We start from the raw sequence: 17,303 nt of genomic DNA, 5'->3' as shown, positions 1-17,303 counted from the left end.
TATCAGCTCATCGAGCTCATTGAACTGCTGGCTGAGTGGTTTGGCCGTAAAGCACATATCCTCCTGCACCTTCGGTCCATTGGTTCCTCCATCGGTATTGTATCCCCTCATCTGAGATACGCCAGACACCATGAAGCACTTTCCACCACTGCTTTCCTCCTTAGCCATATAAGCCTTTCCATGAGTAGGCTTCCTCACTTCTTCGTCTTCTGAGCAGTAGATCAAACTTCGGTGCTACCGAACTCATCGTCATTGACCGAACCCTGCACAATAAGAGCATTAAAAGAAGGGTTAGCGGTAGACTTTTTCTTTCTCAACTCATCCAATCTCTTCTGCAGCACAGCTTCCTCATCCTTTCCATCGTCCTTTTCAGCCATCTTCTTGAGAACACAGTCCTTAGCATAGTGGTTCTTGCCACCACAGTAGAAGCAGCTTACTCCGGAATCGCCATCTGCCTTCGGTTCCTTCTTGGGCTCCTCAGCCTTCGGTTTATTGTTCGCTTTTTCAGAGCTGTAACTCCCCTGCCAGTTTCGGTTTTTGTTGTTGGGGAATCTCTTCTTTATGAACCTCTTAGGATTGGATACCATCATGGCATAATCCTCAGTTGTGAGGTCATATTCTTCCAAGTTGAGCTCTTCATCCTCCATCACGGCTTTACTTTTAGATAGGAGGGCCAACGAACCAAGACTAGAAACAACGTTCTTTTCTTGAACCACAATCTTCTCTTGGGACTTTAGAATGCCCACCAGTTTCGCCAAAGAGTATGATTTAAACTGTTCATAGGCTTTGACTGTGGAAACTACTGCTCTCCATTCAGATCTCAGTCCGTTCAAGAAAGTAACCTTTTGTTCGATAAGCTTCCTTTCAATGTCGTGTTTGATCATCTTGCTGAGAAGATGATTGAAGCGATCAAACGTCTGGGTCACCGTTTCCTCGGCCCCTTGCCTGAATTCTCCAAACTCAGATAGAAGCAAGGTTTGGATGGAATGTTCAAGATCTTCATCTGTGGAATACAGTTCGCGAAGTCTATCCCACACTTCCTTCGCCGTAGTGCATGAGCTAACCAGTCTGAATGTGTCGGACTGAAGGGCGAATCTGATCAACCTTAGTGCCTTAATATTGCACTGAAATTTATCTTTTTCATCTTGCGCAATATTCGTCACGTCCTTAAGCAGATCGTTATACTCTTTTTGCGTCTTAATGATTCTGGATGTCGCAGAATGAGAAAATGGTCCATTGATGATGGCTTCCCATATGAGAAAACCATTGTCCTCCAATCCAATCACGTAATCTTCAAAATGATGCGCCCATACTTCATAGTCATGGGTGTATAAGATTGGAATCTTTGTCGTCGAACCAATGTTGTTGAAAATATTAATAGGGTTTGATTGCGTCGCGTCCATTATGATCGTAATAACCTGTTCAAAGATCAGACTTGTAATAAAGCAGATTAGGGCAAAACAATAAATACTAAGATACGTCAATTAAGATGACGGCTCAATAAATATCGATGATTGCGGAAAAACCCTAATGGAAATCTTTTTCATAGAAAAGATGTGTATCGATTACACAGCCTCCTGCTCTGATACCAATTGATGGGATTAAACAACTTTTAATCTAAGAAGATCGATTAGATCTTGAACAAGTATATGAATATGAAACAGCAAGAACGCAATATTAATAACAAAGCAGAACGCAATATTAAGAACAAAACAGCTTGAATCAATGATGTCGAATGATTAAATAAAATCCTTAGAAGAGCTCGATTAAGAACATCAACTGTAAAGGATTAGAAGATTACAAGAAAATTATATCGTAAAGCTCTGGAATCATAAATCTGAAAACTTGAATCTTAACCTAATATACATGCAGCATTACCTTAAATACTATACATAAAAGGCTCTCGGTTGGACAGGCCCAAACCGGAGAATACAAGGCTAATCTAACGAGCCCAAAAGACGCAACATCAAAAACTTCAGCCCAACACAATCCTTAGGAATGAATGAATGACGGGTAGTTGAATTCTTAGGGTAAAATCCTAAGAAATAAAAAAGATAATGGGGATGGGTAACTGGGTTGATTGTTTGATGGTTGAATATAATAATTATATTATTGTGGGTCGAAAACCTTATATGCTCACCAGGCTCCCAAGCCTGACCCACTCAGTTTTCTTTATATCACAGGTATTAATATGAAGACATATTTCACTGAGAGATTAAAGGAGAGTAAACCATTAGTGTAAATAATTGTAAGTTCTATTTATGCTTATGTGTCTGTATCGGAACATGACATCCTGAGATTTGTTATATAATGAAAATACATTTCTTTAAGAAATGCTTAGACAAATTCTTATCATATTTTGTTTTGGGAACAAATTCCGCATCAGTTTTCTTTAAACGATTACTCTGATTTTAAAAACAAAGCATAAATAAATCGGTCTTTTCTGGCCGTGAAATTGGGGATGTCACATGGGGCTAGTAATATGCGAGTGGAATTCAATAGTTTGAAAGCTTTGATATTACAAGAGAATGACACAACTTTTTATGTACATTGCTTTGCTCACCAACTTCAATTAGTGGTTGTAGCTGTAGCAAATAAACATGATAGTGTTAGTGACTTTTTTTAGCAAATTTCTTTGGTGGTTATTGTTTGTGCCTCGTGTAAAAGAAAAGACTTGCTACGCGAAGTTTGATGAAGTTTTTTGCGGATGTTCTTGTAGTTTTAGAATTTGTGAAAGTGGATGGAGGGTCATTGGCAAACCACCAACAAACGTCCAAAATCTTAGCATACTTTAAATCTTATGAGTTCGTGTTTTACTTATATATGATGTATGACATTTTACGCCTTACGGGTACATTATCAAAGCAACTTCAAAAAAAAGATCTAGACATTTTAGAAGTGACTTCGATGGTTAGATGGATAATGGATGCATTGTAATCTTTAAGAGACACGGGGTTTGCTAGCATTTTGCCATATTTATCCTCTTTTTGTCAAACACACAATATTGCTACTCTGGAAATGCAGGATTATTATGTTGGTGCGAGAAACCGTATGACCACAAAGACCAATAGATTTCATTTTGAGGTTGAAATCTTCAACACGGTGGTGGATTTGATAGATCTTGAATACACGGGTGCTTTGAGCCGTTGTGATTCATTTTCACAATTTGACAAATCAAAGTTGTTGAAGTAGGCTAAGTTGTACAAGTATGACTTTGCTAATTCGGATTTGATAGATCTTGAAAGACAACTTGAGATATTTTATCACTCTTACATCAAAGATGAGTGTTTTACCACTTTGAAAGGAATTTCCGAGCTTTCTCGCTTGTTGGTTAGTACGGAGAAACATCGGTCTTATCCTTTGGTTTATAAGCTTTTAAAGTTGGATTTGATATTACCCGTAGCAACTGCAAGTGTAAAAAGATGTTTTTCGAAGATGAAGCTCTTGAAGACCGACTTGCGCAACAAGATTGACGATGAGTTTTTGAACGGCACGTTGCTTTGCTATGTTGAGACTGAAACACTTGTGAAAGTTAAGAATGAAAAGGTAATAGAACGGTTTCAAAAGATGTTTGTACGAAGATGTCAAATTTAAATTGTAATAGATGATAGATTGTTGTTATGTTTTTAACTTTTATGTAATGGATCACTTATTTGTATTAGATGTAATGAATTATTTTTTGGTTTTATATTTATTTTGACCGGAAAAAAAAAATTCGACAACACCTACTGTCAATTCTTGCGTCGTTGCTTCTCTAGCTTTGCTAGAGTTTTGGGGTATAGATTTGTTGCTGTTCAGAAAAAAATAATAATGATAAATAAATATGTAAAAACTTATTATTACACTTTATTGAGAAATCGATTTTTTTTGGACGAGGGAGCAATGTAAATTATGCATGTACGTAGAAATATTCCACATGAAAAGACAGTAGGAATATCCAAGTAATTTACTCCAACCACGTGGCCATCTCCTTTCCAATATACGTCCATACATTTGAATGCTTTAATTACTAGTAGTTGTTTGCTTCTCATAAAATGTGTATTCAATTTCAAAACTTCTTTTCCATCCACTTTTCTTAACTCTCTTTCTTTCTCTCTCTCTATTACTTTCTCCCTCCCTCTCTCTCTCTATCTCTCTCTCTCTCCTTGGGTGGTGCTCAAGTTTTAGCCATTGGGTGTATGCAATTGGTTAATGGATATTGATCTCTTGTGGTCTTTTGGGGGGTGGTTTCTTATTATATTACCTGAAACAATCAACTGCATGGCTAAATTGAGATCCTCTTCACAAATCTCTCTATTCTCAAACCCTAGTTCTGGTTCTTCACTTTTGTGTATTGCACTTTTGATCTTCATTTTCTTTATCATTTTCCTTCAATCCCCTACTTCCATGGCAGCTGCATCATTTCCATCTGAAGCAACCACTTCTTCCTATGATGAATCCTCAAGAACATCAACAACCACCATGGATTTTCGTCCGAAAAGAAGCCATCGTCAATCACATTCAAAGCCAACAAGGTCATTCGAAGCTGGTGCTCATGAAGTTCCTAGTGGGCCAAACCCAATTTCAAACAGGTAAGAATCAGATCGAAGGTTTGTTGAACCGTTGATCAAATGGATTGGTATACCCAATAAAAAAAAAATCAAGAAATGGTGGTGGCGGCAGCGGTGCTGGTAAAGATACAATCAAAAAGCTAGGTTTTTCGTATGGTTTTATGAATGGTATATGATCAATTGTAGCTCTTTCTTTTGGTTTCACTTTCGTGTTGTTTTACCCTCATCGTCATCGTCATCTTCAAAATTCATCTTCAATCTTTATCAACTACCGAGACTATATGTTTTATTTGAGAAAAAATGTATAGCAAGAGATACTTTTTTATATTTTCTATATATCTATGTATATGTACTCCTTTTCCCGATATATCTATATATCAAGAAGATGATGAAGACGATGATTCTAGCTAGTTCTTAGTTATTTTCTTCTTTCTAGTTAAGTTTTTTCTTTTGGAGAGGTGGGGCCAATTATATACTTATATTTTTTAATTTAAGCGATTGGTTTGTGTTTAATTGATGTTTCTTACCCTTTCTTTGTTTAATATATTTTACATTTCAATGATTTTAAATATCGTGATCATGTATATATATATATATATACCGACACAAATTTCATATGTTCATTCTTTTACACGTATATTTACATCGAACAAGCATGTGAAGCGGGAGGCAGGTATAAAGATTTTGTTGAGATGAGAGATTATTAGAACATGATCAAATCCTGAAAACTACTCTATTTTTCAAGAAACACACATGTGTGGTCATTGTGGGTGTGTGTGTGGGGTGCGGTAGGGTGGGGGGAGGGGAGAGGGGGGAATTAGGGTTTTCTCATGAGGTGAGCGATGATTAGAAAAGGATCTTAGGTACTTGAAGGAAAAGGACAATGTAGTAATTTACACGCTATTTTTTGAATAGAGAGAAAGGGATAAATAACTATAAAAGGGTCGTTTTCAAATTTTGACCAACACCTTTTGGTTTTTGCAACAACACAAAATCCGATAAAGCTCTTTCACAATCAGAAACGATATCATGGCTACATGATTTGGTAATTACAATAGTTACCTTTGATATTTATTTGAATTATTGTTATATTTTAAGTTCATTGTTAATTTAAAAACTAAATGATTAATTGTTTTAATCAAAATGTTAGTTTTCTTTTTTCCTTTTTCTTAAATGAATAATCTTCTTTTATAAAAAAACAATTTTATTGTGTAGTACTTAATCAATGATTTTAAATAAAAAAGATAATCACACCTCTTTGGTTATATAAAAAAGATAATCACAGCTACATGGTTATGACAATTACAGACAAATAACACAAATTCTATCAATTTAACAAAAAGAACACCAAGTTTCGAAATAAGATATTTGAAATTTAAAAAACGCGGAATATTTTCTCGTTTGCACAAAATACCTCTAAAAATTTGTCATTTAAATATGTAATGTTATTATTATCATTTTTCAACTAAATGTATGGGTGAACACGGATCGTCGGTTTGGACATAAAACCTAACCCAAAACCGAGTTATTGGTTTTTAGAAAAATAGAAATCAACCCAAAACACATGGTTTATTTTTCAATGGGTCCGTTTCGTGTTTAAATCTAAACTCAGTTTAAATTTTAACTTATGAGATATGATAAGGTGGTGTTTCATATATAAGAGATGTATAGGAACTATGTTTCATTTTCTTGCCAATTTTATAGTTATAAAAAACAAGTTGGAATAAAACACATTTGTATCAAGGGAAAGATTGGAATTGGGGCATCCAAGTTAAGTGTTTAGTAGGTTACCACTTGGATGACTCGCTATTTGTGTCTTTTGTTCACAATATCACAACATATTATATATAAAATCAGTATAATGCTATATAAAAGCGCTTATATAGCTGCAAAATTAAAATACACGGGTGAGAACCAACCATTTCTTTTGTTCACAATATCAAGGGAATGATTCGAATTCGTTAACACCAAACCAAAACTCTAGTGCGTTACCAGCCTAACCAACCGTTTCATTTGTTATCATTTCGTTAATATATATATATATATATATATATATATATATATATATATATATATATATATATATATATATATATATATATATATATATATATATATATATATATATATATATATATAATCAGTTCGGTTCAGTTTTTTTTTTCAGTTTTACAAAAGCCAAACCGGAATTTTCGGTTTTTGAAAAATCTAAACTCAAACCGTCAGTTTATGCTTCGGTTTCAGTTTTTGTCGTTTTTTTTTAATTTTTGGTTTTCGGGTTCGGTTTTACTCACCCCTAACTAAATGTTATGATTTTATGATTTTATGTAGTTCTAATCATTAACAATTAATCAATCCTTAATTGTTTTCGTCTTCGACCCATCGTGGGAAAAGAGTGCTTGGCAAAATATGTTGTCAGGTTTTTTTTTCTGTTGGGTAACCGCTTTCGTCACGATCGTCTTCGAAGCCTTCATCACGTGAGAATTCCTCTATTGATTTGTTCTTCAAGCATACTTTCCAATTGGGTTTTAGTGCATCACCCAATAATCCCAATTCAAACCCAAAATCCTCACTTGTGATCGCCAAACTACCGCCATATAATTTTAATAATAGTAAATCCTAATTGGGTTTTAGTGCATCTTTTATGAATCACTTATAATTTTAGTAACACTAAATTGTGAAAATAATATCAAAAATTAGGAAAATAGCATCAGAAAAATCGAAACATGAACTAGAAGAAGAGTAACACGAACCAGAGTGTTAATCACAACTTCTGATCACTAGGGTTGTCGTCTGCTTGTTGGGCCACCCGAGTACCACCGCAATATGCCTCAAATGTCACTGCTTCACCATCTCCAATTGTCACAGTCATCTTCACCATTGCCAATTTTCACATTTATATTCGGCCGTCACTCTTGATTGGAGCTATGTGTGACGATGATGGTTGCGGTGTAAGATGATGATGGGAAACAGATCTTCGTGGTGGGTTATAGGTGATGCCCATATCTGATGATGGCGTGAGTTTTATGAAACCCTAAAAAGAGAGAAGGGGAATATATACATGAGAAGATTAAAGGAAATATGTGAGTGAGTGAGAAATTATAGGAGATAGGTAAAGTTGAAATTCCTGTTATGTGCCTTCTGACCATTTAAAAGTTACACTTTAATGCTAACAGTTTAAGAATTTGTCATAAATCCCCCTTTCAATAATGACCTTAGATTTAAGTATTTAAATGGTCCAGATCTGTTCTTGCGTACTCAACCTTTTAGGTGTTCTCATTTGATCTTATATATATATATATATATATATATATATATATATATATATATATATATATATATATATATATATATATATATATATATATATATATATTCTTCGCAAATTAAGATACATATAAAAGCGTTTACTAGCTTATCTTATGTTAAAAAAAATATTTAAATTAGTTTATTCTGTATTAAAACATAATAACTAAGTTTTTTTAAAGTTTAGAAAATTTTGTTTTTGCATATAAAATGACCACAAAAAACATTACATATTTACTTTTTTTTAATAACAAATTACTTTTTATCATTTATAGTTATACTTCTCACAAAAGAATAATATTAATAATATACAACTCTCATGATTATTTTGTAAACTTTCTTAAAAATATTGAGATCTTGGATGAACCCCTTCATATGTATAGTATTAATTCTAGCTCGATTAGTTACAATATACTTAGCCATGGTTGTCAAATCAGTTACGGTATCATTTTTGGAATTACTTTAAGTCATCGTTCCTTCTTTTAGTAAGAACATAAATCATGAGCTGGTGACTTCGAACATGAATCGTCCTATTAGTTTGGAAGTACACATTATGTACATCATTACACCAATCTCCTTCATACTTGTCGAGGATCAAAGTTAATATTAAAAGTTTGAGAATGCTCTTGGTTGTCATCCAATGGTCTCTGTCATGATTATCATGATATCGATTCACCATACTCAAGCAATATGACATCTTAGGGCTCATACTTAACATGATATACATGATCGATCCCATAGTTGAAACATATTGGATTAGAGTCATCATATACAACTTCTTAATGGAACTACGACATTGAGCTCATGTCATTCATAAACCATGTTGTATAAGTGCAAAATCCGTTTGGAATCGTTTATTGAATCCCTTCAAGATCTCATGTACGTTCTTTGGCTTAACTTATTTAGGGATCTAGATTAACATCTATAACTCTTGATACCCAAAATGTATGTTGCCCATTCCATGTCTTTCATGAAATAATTCCCTAGCTAAGATTTTATACTTTTCCAAATAGGAATATTGTCTTTCATGAGAAGTATGTCTTCAACAATTCAACATACAAAATAAGGAACACCAGAGCACTCCCACTAATCTAACATATACTTAAGGTTAAACCTAGCTTTTAATGAAATTATTTACTTTGATTTCTCATTAAAGCAAAGATATCTAATGTAGGATGAATGTTTGAATCCATAAATGGACTTCTAAAGCTTACACATCTTTCATAGGATATACAAAACCATTAGACGATGTCATGAACACATCCTCAATGAAACTTTCATCAAAGAAAGTATTTTTTACGTCCAATTAACAGTATAGACCATAAATTTATGTGTAATCATTTTCCATAAATTAGATTTTATATATGTAACTTCCTTTGTGGAGTAATGAGGAAGGCACTTGTGTCCACATAACACTGACTAAACACCTCACTTCCACCACTAATGTTGGTGTTGTCCGGATATGTCACCAATGCGGTGAAATTGGACACCTCAAGAAGGATTGCCCGATAGCGAAGAACTCGGGTGCTGATGGAAAGATCCTCAGGATCACAGCTGCAGGAGAAACTACGTCGGACCCTCGTTAATGTAATTTAGGCATGTTGTTGTAACACACTTATAAACTATCCAAACCTAGTGCAACTAGAGTCTTATCTTTTGCGAGATCCCTTCCGTATATGGATGCTCGTGCTGCGTATACTTGTCTTTTGTAGTATACCTTATTCGCAGCAATAGCTATGTTGTAAGTCTAAAGTATTGTAACTCTGTTGATGATTGCACGATTGTGTTTTGTATGTAAACGTCTTATGTTCAAATCTAATGTCTTTAAGTTTCAGTATGATTCCGACATTATCATACGACTCTATTCAATTTGATCCACACCATACCAGTGTCTTAAGTACATCTCTTTACTAGTAAACGGCGTTTTAGCGAAGCCGTCATATCATAAAACCGAAGTACTCATGCGTGGAGTACCTCTTAGTTCTTCTCTTTTCCGAAAAAATCCCCGAAGTACCACTCGTGCAGTACGTCAAGTTTAATCCAAGGATTCATGCGGTTGATCTATCACTGAGGAATGTATACATAAGAGTGATATATAATCAAGGTTCTACAGGTTTAGAATTGATGATTCCACTTTAACTTCTTTTTCCTCGATGGGATGTGAGCTTAAAGAAGAATAAGTTATTCGACTACCTTTTCAATCTTAATTATATACGACTCATATACATGAGATTGTGATTGTGAAACCATGTATGAATTCTAATATGAACTTCAGGACGAAGAACTGCCCAAGCCTACGAGTAATCGCATCGTCATGTGAACAAACTTAGAACCCAGTACGACTTCTGTAAACAGATTTCCCTTCAGTCTAAACACATGCGCAGATAAAAGAACAGTCCGGACAACTTAGCAAACTACATAGAAATAGAATTAGAAGACTAGACTTCTCACCCTGGAGAGCTCCGGTCATATTCTTCCAGAGATCGACGGATTGCATTGTATGTACCTTGGCTATCGAGGACTCCGTCAAGATTTTCCAGTAGAAATCGTTATCTCTGCCTCGCATAAATGATTTGGTTGAGCAAACGCAAGGAAAGAATTACTTTCACAAATGGACCTGAGATCCGAATATCACCAATTCGAGTGTTAGGGAAGGATGTCCGGAAGACTATCTTCCGAACTCGATGCGGACACTTCGAGTCCGTAGTGATACTCTTCGGATAGGACCAATACGCCCATAGTATTCACGAGCTAAATGAGTAGGGTACGTCTTTCTTACTTGGATCAATTCGTCATTTCTCCATGTAATGACTTACTTATCTACCCTCGTGGTAAGAAGGAACCCCTGGAAACATTACCTTTAGAGGAACTTTCGTGAAGTTCTCTAAGCACAAGTTTTGAAATTAAAGAGTCAGGTTCCTATGACACACTCTTAGTGATGTGGGAATTTTTCAGTACTCTTTAAATTTGTCGAAATTGTTGAGAATTTGTCGACACCAGAGACGCCGACAAAAATTCGCCAAATTCTAGGTCTTACAGACCTACTATCTTAATTCATCCAGAACCCCTCAAAAATCACAGAAAACCGTACGACCTTGACCCAGCAAGGAGTGGCCCTTGACTGGGAAGTTTAACAAGAGAAAGGACCTTTGGAATTCCAAGTGAGAGACCAAATTCTTTAGGAAAAACCTACTCTGGGAATGGCTTAATACGCTTCGTATCGCATGGAAAGCTAAATCCAATATAGTTAGGACCTCCAAGATTCTTACCAGAATCGGTCCTGTACCTTGCAAACTAGACCTACTCTGCGAACTCAGTAACGTACATTCTACTCTTCGCGTCTCGATCGTGAAACCATACCTTTCCGTTAGGACTCTTGTAAGTCCACTCGTCGAGATCCTAGCCTTCGTATTAGAACCGTAGTGACCCTCGACCGAGAGGTCAAGTGGACGAAGCAACACCGTCGCCCATTAGTGAAGGTTCGTTGGGATACCAACCGAGAACCCGATTTCACTTAGGAGCGTTAGAACCAATCAATTAGGAAGTTTCCTCCTCATGACTCGATCATTTGTACCTACTTCCTTACGTAAATTCTAATTTAGGGACAAAATTCCATTCAACAGGGGGATGATGTGACAACCCGAAATTTCCATTCTGAACAAACCATATCAAGCCAATAGAAGTTAGAACAGTTACAGTGGAAATTCCAGACTTTGGGTATAAGTTTGAGTATTTCAGGTTTAGCACTTAAGGAGATATCAGGAGAGTGGATGCACTAGGGTTTTGTGCAACACTGTTATTCCAATACTCTATGATATTAGAGTTCATTCCGGGAATAAAAATATTTTCTGCCAAAAATCCCAGGACTATATATATAAATCTGAACCATATTCATTCATTAGTTACATTTCCAACTAGAGAAACGCCGAATTCTCTCTCACGGATCTTCGGGTTTTTATCCCAAATCATGAGTACTTCTATCTAGTCGTATTATATAGCTTAGATTGTGTTTTATAACATCAAAATCGGATCAAAACCACAAGATTTGGGAGTTTACCGCCCAAGAACACTTGGAGAGTAAACTCCTTTAGACGTGTCAAGAGACTAATTTAGACGTGTACCCTAAAGTGTTTATAGCCTAGAAAACATAAGGAATCACAAGGATAAAGGAGTTTATGGCCAAGACAAGTTTTTGGGCCGTAAGCCCCTATAAATGGGACAAATGACACCCTAACTCCTTCCTTATGCCTAGAACCCAACATAGATCATATCCTTGAAGTGTTAGGAACCTCAAAACATCAAATGGTACTCTTTACCATGAGTTTACGGCCGTAAACTCATGGGGGAGTGGTCCCAGGGCCGTGAACATCAAGCAAGGCCATTTTAAGGCCTTAAACCCACCCAAACACTTGTTTAAGCCTTGAAGCACTTCACCACTTAAGTTGTAATAATGTTAGGCTTCATTTAGTGACCCTATAGAGAGTTTACGGCCAGGAGTTTACTCCCCTGGGCCGTAAACTCCAACACATATGGTCTTTTGACCATAAACTCCCATAAAAGGTCTTGTACTCCTTTGTTGCAACCCATTAGCCTCCTAGCACTTGACCAAAAGTGTTTTCCTCGCATTAGGATGTTTATACATGTTTAATTAGTGTTATAATCACTAATTGTTTATATACATATGTCTTCATATGTAATTAGGACCATTGTGTGTGTCTAAAGTCTTCACTTGACACCTAGCAGTCCTACCTCTTCAGTTCATCCGTATCACCCACAACAAGTGAGTTCATACCCCTTAATCAATGTTTTAACTGTTTTTAAATGTTTTATGGGGGGGGGGGATACAAGTAGAATTATTCTAATTATTATATCAATCACATGTGATTAATAAGCAGCATTCAAATGATTGGCTACTCATTAGCCGTTTTACCAAACAGTTTCCTTCAAATGTTTTTCATAAACAGTTTATGTGTTTAAAACTCCTTATTACACTGTACCTTTTACTCGGTATGTTTCATTTCAAACTTATTTACAATTGTGTTTCAAACAAATGTTTCTTTATACTAAACTGTTTTTTCAAACCCATGCCTTCAAACCGTTTTATAGATTGACATCAAGTCAATCTTTTCTTAGATAATAATTATGTTCAAAGGTTTTACAAAACTTATTTTATGCTTTTATATTATAAATTGCATGCCTCTATATGTATATTTATATAAGAAATGTTTAAAAGACTTAGGAAGGCTATCCACCATGTTTCCTTTTCCTCGATTTGGATGTGGTCTGGTGGGATATCGGGTACCCGTCCGAAGGTTGTTTAAATATTAGTTATATATCATGTGTACATATATAGTCATAAAGGTCCTTCCAGTTCATCCAATACCCTTGGGTAGCAAGGGTATACATCCATGTCCATACGTACCAGTTAGATTACTAGTAAACTACCATATGGATAGTTTAGGAAGATACTAGAACTATTACTAGAACGCGATATCATACAATGAGTCAGTTCATTCATGAGTCAATACTATCTAGAACATTACAATACATTACTATACTTGCTAGATAGAGAGAGCATACATTATAGCTAGAGCATTACAGTACATTACTATACATGCTAGATAGAGAGAGAACACACATTACAGCTAGCACACATAGAACATTATAGTACATTACTATACTATTACATGATCACACTTACATGAGTACAATTATATGATCACACTTACATGAGTACGCTTACATATACATAGAACAGACGTCACTAGGTGCTATAGCATGGAACCAGTTCAGGATCTAACTATATCGATGAATCACAACGCGATTGTGATTGTTATATCGGGTATACATGATCATAGTAATGTGGATGCTCATGGCTTGCATACATGCAGGGGTCGTGGGTAGGTCCCAAAATCCCTTTGATAGGGGAGCGTATAGTCTGGGATCTAGACATCACATTATACCTTATCCCTCAAATAAGGCAGTTGAGTACCGATGTAATTATTTATTACAAATGCTACAGTACTTAGAAGTATTACCCTAGACTTAAGGTAATTGGTACGGTTGTAGTTCGACACAACACCATAGTACTATTTCATTTTCCCATTACATTCACTTCGTGAACATTCACATGACGCACGGTAATGTAGAAACTATATTTTTTGGTTAATGATAGTCAGACTTGGGAAAATACACACTCTTACAAGAGACACACACAGACACTAGATGCCTTGGTAGAAGGCTACATATAGATCAGTTAAGTCTTGGTAGAAGACTCCCTGTTATAATAGTAGGAATCATAGGGATTTCTAGAGTTTTTCAAACGTTTACAGTTGTTTTACATACATTTTCAATACTTACGATTCACATAAATTTTCAATACTTACAATTCATATACTTACAAATTCTTACATACAAATTCTTACATACAAATTAAGACACTAAAATACTTATGATCTCACCAGCTTCAAAGCTGATACTCGCTTTCAAAATTACTTGTATCCTCAGGTCATCAATAGACAGGTACCGATGTAAGGTTTAGAGAAGATGAAGCTTGTTCAAGACTCATCTTTCATTTTGATTTATGCTTTAGTGTCTATTATAATTTGACAGAACACACTTGTATAATAATTATATTATTAATGCAATGGATGATGTTGTTGCTTGTTTACTACTTTTCATTGTTGTGATACTGTACATGACGTCCTCCGCCCCAGAACGTTTCCGCCATTCTTGGTTTTGGGGTGTGACAATTCAGGACCTATCAAACATATAAACGGGTCACTAAGGCCCAATAATATGAGAAAGGCAAAATTAGCCCATTTGTTATATTATTGCTTGTTTTAATTCAATTATTTACCACAATGGCATAAAAGGCCCACTTTTTGTAAAAATGACATTTTTGGCCCATTAAGCCAAAATTTTACAATTAAGGCCCATTTTTGGTAAAAATAGCATTTTAGGCCCCTTTTTGGACAAAACTTGCATATAAGGCTAGTTTTTGTAAAAATAACATTTTTAACTCACTTTTGTCAAAAATATCATTCTCGGCTTGATTTTTATAAAAATATGTATTTTCGGCCCACAATAGATAATTTCATTTTTTTGGCCCAAATTTTTATAATTTCACATATTTAACCCTTTTTATCAAAAATTTGTATATTTGGCACAACTTTCTTGAAAATGACATTTAAGCTCACAAAATATTAAAAAAAATTACAATTTTTGGGCCCAAAACCATGAGAAGCCCAAATAAGGCCCATTTATGAAAATGTTCACATTTTTCGTCCTTGTAAGGCCTCAAATGTCGAAATTAGCCGTATTTAGTAAAAAAAATCCTTTTGAACCCCTTACTAGCCGTGAGTTACACAAATAACTCATTCTTTTGTCATTTTGTCAATTTAGCCCCTTTTATGAAGTTTTTCTTAGCTTTAAGTAACTTATATGTATTTTAAACCTTTTTCTTGTAAGATAAGTTGAAATAAGTGTTATGTTATACCAATATCATCATATTTTAGTAGATCTTTAAGTTCATGAAGTTAACAATACTGTCAATACATAAACACATATATATCTAGAAAAACACAAAAAATCATGCATACACACATAGATCTACACAAAACAACATGTATTCTCCCCCAAAACAAAATAAAAATAAAAAATAGGGGGTATGAACTCACATTGCTTTGAAGTTTTCGGTTTTTGGTGAGGAAATGAGAAGATCTTAGCCCTAGATGTGTTCTTGAGAAGATTTTCGAGATCTATGAAGTCCCAAGAACATGGATCATGAGATGATGTGGGTTAGGAAGAGATTTTTGGTGTAGACTTGAAGTTTAACCATGGAGTCAAACAAGAACTTACCAAAAAGTGATGAGCTTTGATGAAGAGTTCTTGATCTTTCACAAGACACACTAGAAAATTTGGAGATATGGTGAGTGAATTCTTGATGTTCTAGAGAGCTTTGTGGTGGAGATGAAATGAAAGAAAATCAGAGTGGTGAGACACTCTTTGGCTGAGAGTTAAGAAGAAGAGAGAAGGAGAGGGAAAACCTTGCATGGAAGTATGGGATTGGGTAATTACATGAAGTGTATTAAGCTTAATTGCATGAAGGATATTAATGAAGTGTCATGATCTTAATATGTCTCCATATTTCATTTATCTTTTTTAATTGGGCCGAGAATGGGATAGTGTTAGGAGAAAAATAGTGCTAGAATTGAATATACTTGAAAGTACAAGGTCCAAGGTGGAAGTTTTCGGCCCATTGGGCCCTCTTAGGGGTTTACGACCCAAAAGAGTGAGCATAATATGTTTTAGGCCCATTTAGGTTCATGAAAACATCTATGGCCCATTACGGCCCATAAAAATGAAGTGAGTCATTTTAGGCCCAACATGGCCCAAAATACTTTAGCTTGATGAATGTGGGTCCAATTAGAGCCTAAATAGGGTTTCTTGGCCCAACTTACCCAATTTAAAAGTTTATTGGCCCATTAGGCCCAATATAAGGATCCTAGTCCATAATATATGAGATGTTTTGTATTAGGTTTTGAACTTCACTCAGAAGTTTTGATTCAAATGGATGATTTCAATTTAGCATAGAGTATGATATCTGCTTAGAGTACAAGTCTTACAGTAGTTGATGTTTACATGAAAACATAATTTCCTAGATAAAATGCAAGTTGTGACATCCTTCCATATTGGTCACCTTTCGATGGCCTATTTGTATCTGACTATTTTATAGTCAAATGATTTATCAACCTAGTTTAATACTTGATTATCATACATGTATCGCATTTTGCTTTTATAGCCTCCTCTTAGTTAGAAAACTTATGAACTACCATGCCTCTTTAATACATATTAGACTCAAAATGATGTAAACATAGATTCATCATTATCGTATATGAGTAAATCATATAATTTCCAGTGTATGAAGCACTCTATCTGACTAACAGATATGAGTTAGTTCTATGTCAGGTCACTTAGTAACTCTTTGTTGAGGTTCAACATGTTCTTTAACCTCTTGTTGAGAACTAGTACCAACATCAAATTCTTTATTGGTTGACCCTTAAACTCTTTCAAGGTCTATTTGGATCATACTTTCCTTGTTGGATATCGACTCATTTTTAAGGAATACTTTAATTTAAGCAACAAAAGACTTTTTCTCATAAGATCTATCTTAATCATACTTGCCTTTTTTGCATATCAATTTTGGTTTCTTTCAAGCTTCACAATGAACGTAAGCCTTATAATTACACATTTAAATACGCAAGTGATGGAACATGTCCAATTCATATTTTGGAGAATATTTTTAAACCTTCTTTGGTGGTACAAGGTTTAAGACTTTTATTAATTTCCAAGGCATATCTTCCACAGTCGATTGGAGTAATATTGTGACTCATCATGGACTGAACCATATAATTAATTTTCGATTTCTCCTATCAGCTACACCAT

The 17,303-nt window shown here is 35.0% G+C and overlaps 1 protein-coding gene across 1 annotated transcript; it reads left to right on the top strand.

Annotated features, from left to right (window-relative positions):
• The first annotated feature begins 4,032 nt into the window (after window positions 1-4,032).
• On the top strand, window positions 4,033-5,063 carry LOC128126354 (CLAVATA3/ESR (CLE)-related protein TDIF-like). The gene has a single exon (XM_052764096.1). The coding sequence runs from the start codon at window positions 4,192-4,194 to the stop codon at window positions 4,573-4,575; it is 384 nt and encodes a 127-aa protein (XP_052620056.1). The 5' UTR covers window positions 4,033-4,191; the 3' UTR covers window positions 4,576-5,063.
• Window positions 5,064-17,303: the final 12,240 nt, after the last annotated feature.

This window comes from Lactuca sativa, chromosome 5 (genome assembly GCF_002870075.4).
Source record: "Lactuca sativa cultivar Salinas chromosome 5, Lsat_Salinas_v11, whole genome shotgun sequence".
Taxonomy (NCBI): domain Eukaryota; kingdom Viridiplantae; phylum Streptophyta; class Magnoliopsida; order Asterales; family Asteraceae; genus Lactuca; species Lactuca sativa.
The sequence above is the reverse complement of the archived record's forward strand: the minus strand, read 5'-3'. Positions and strand labels throughout refer to the sequence as shown.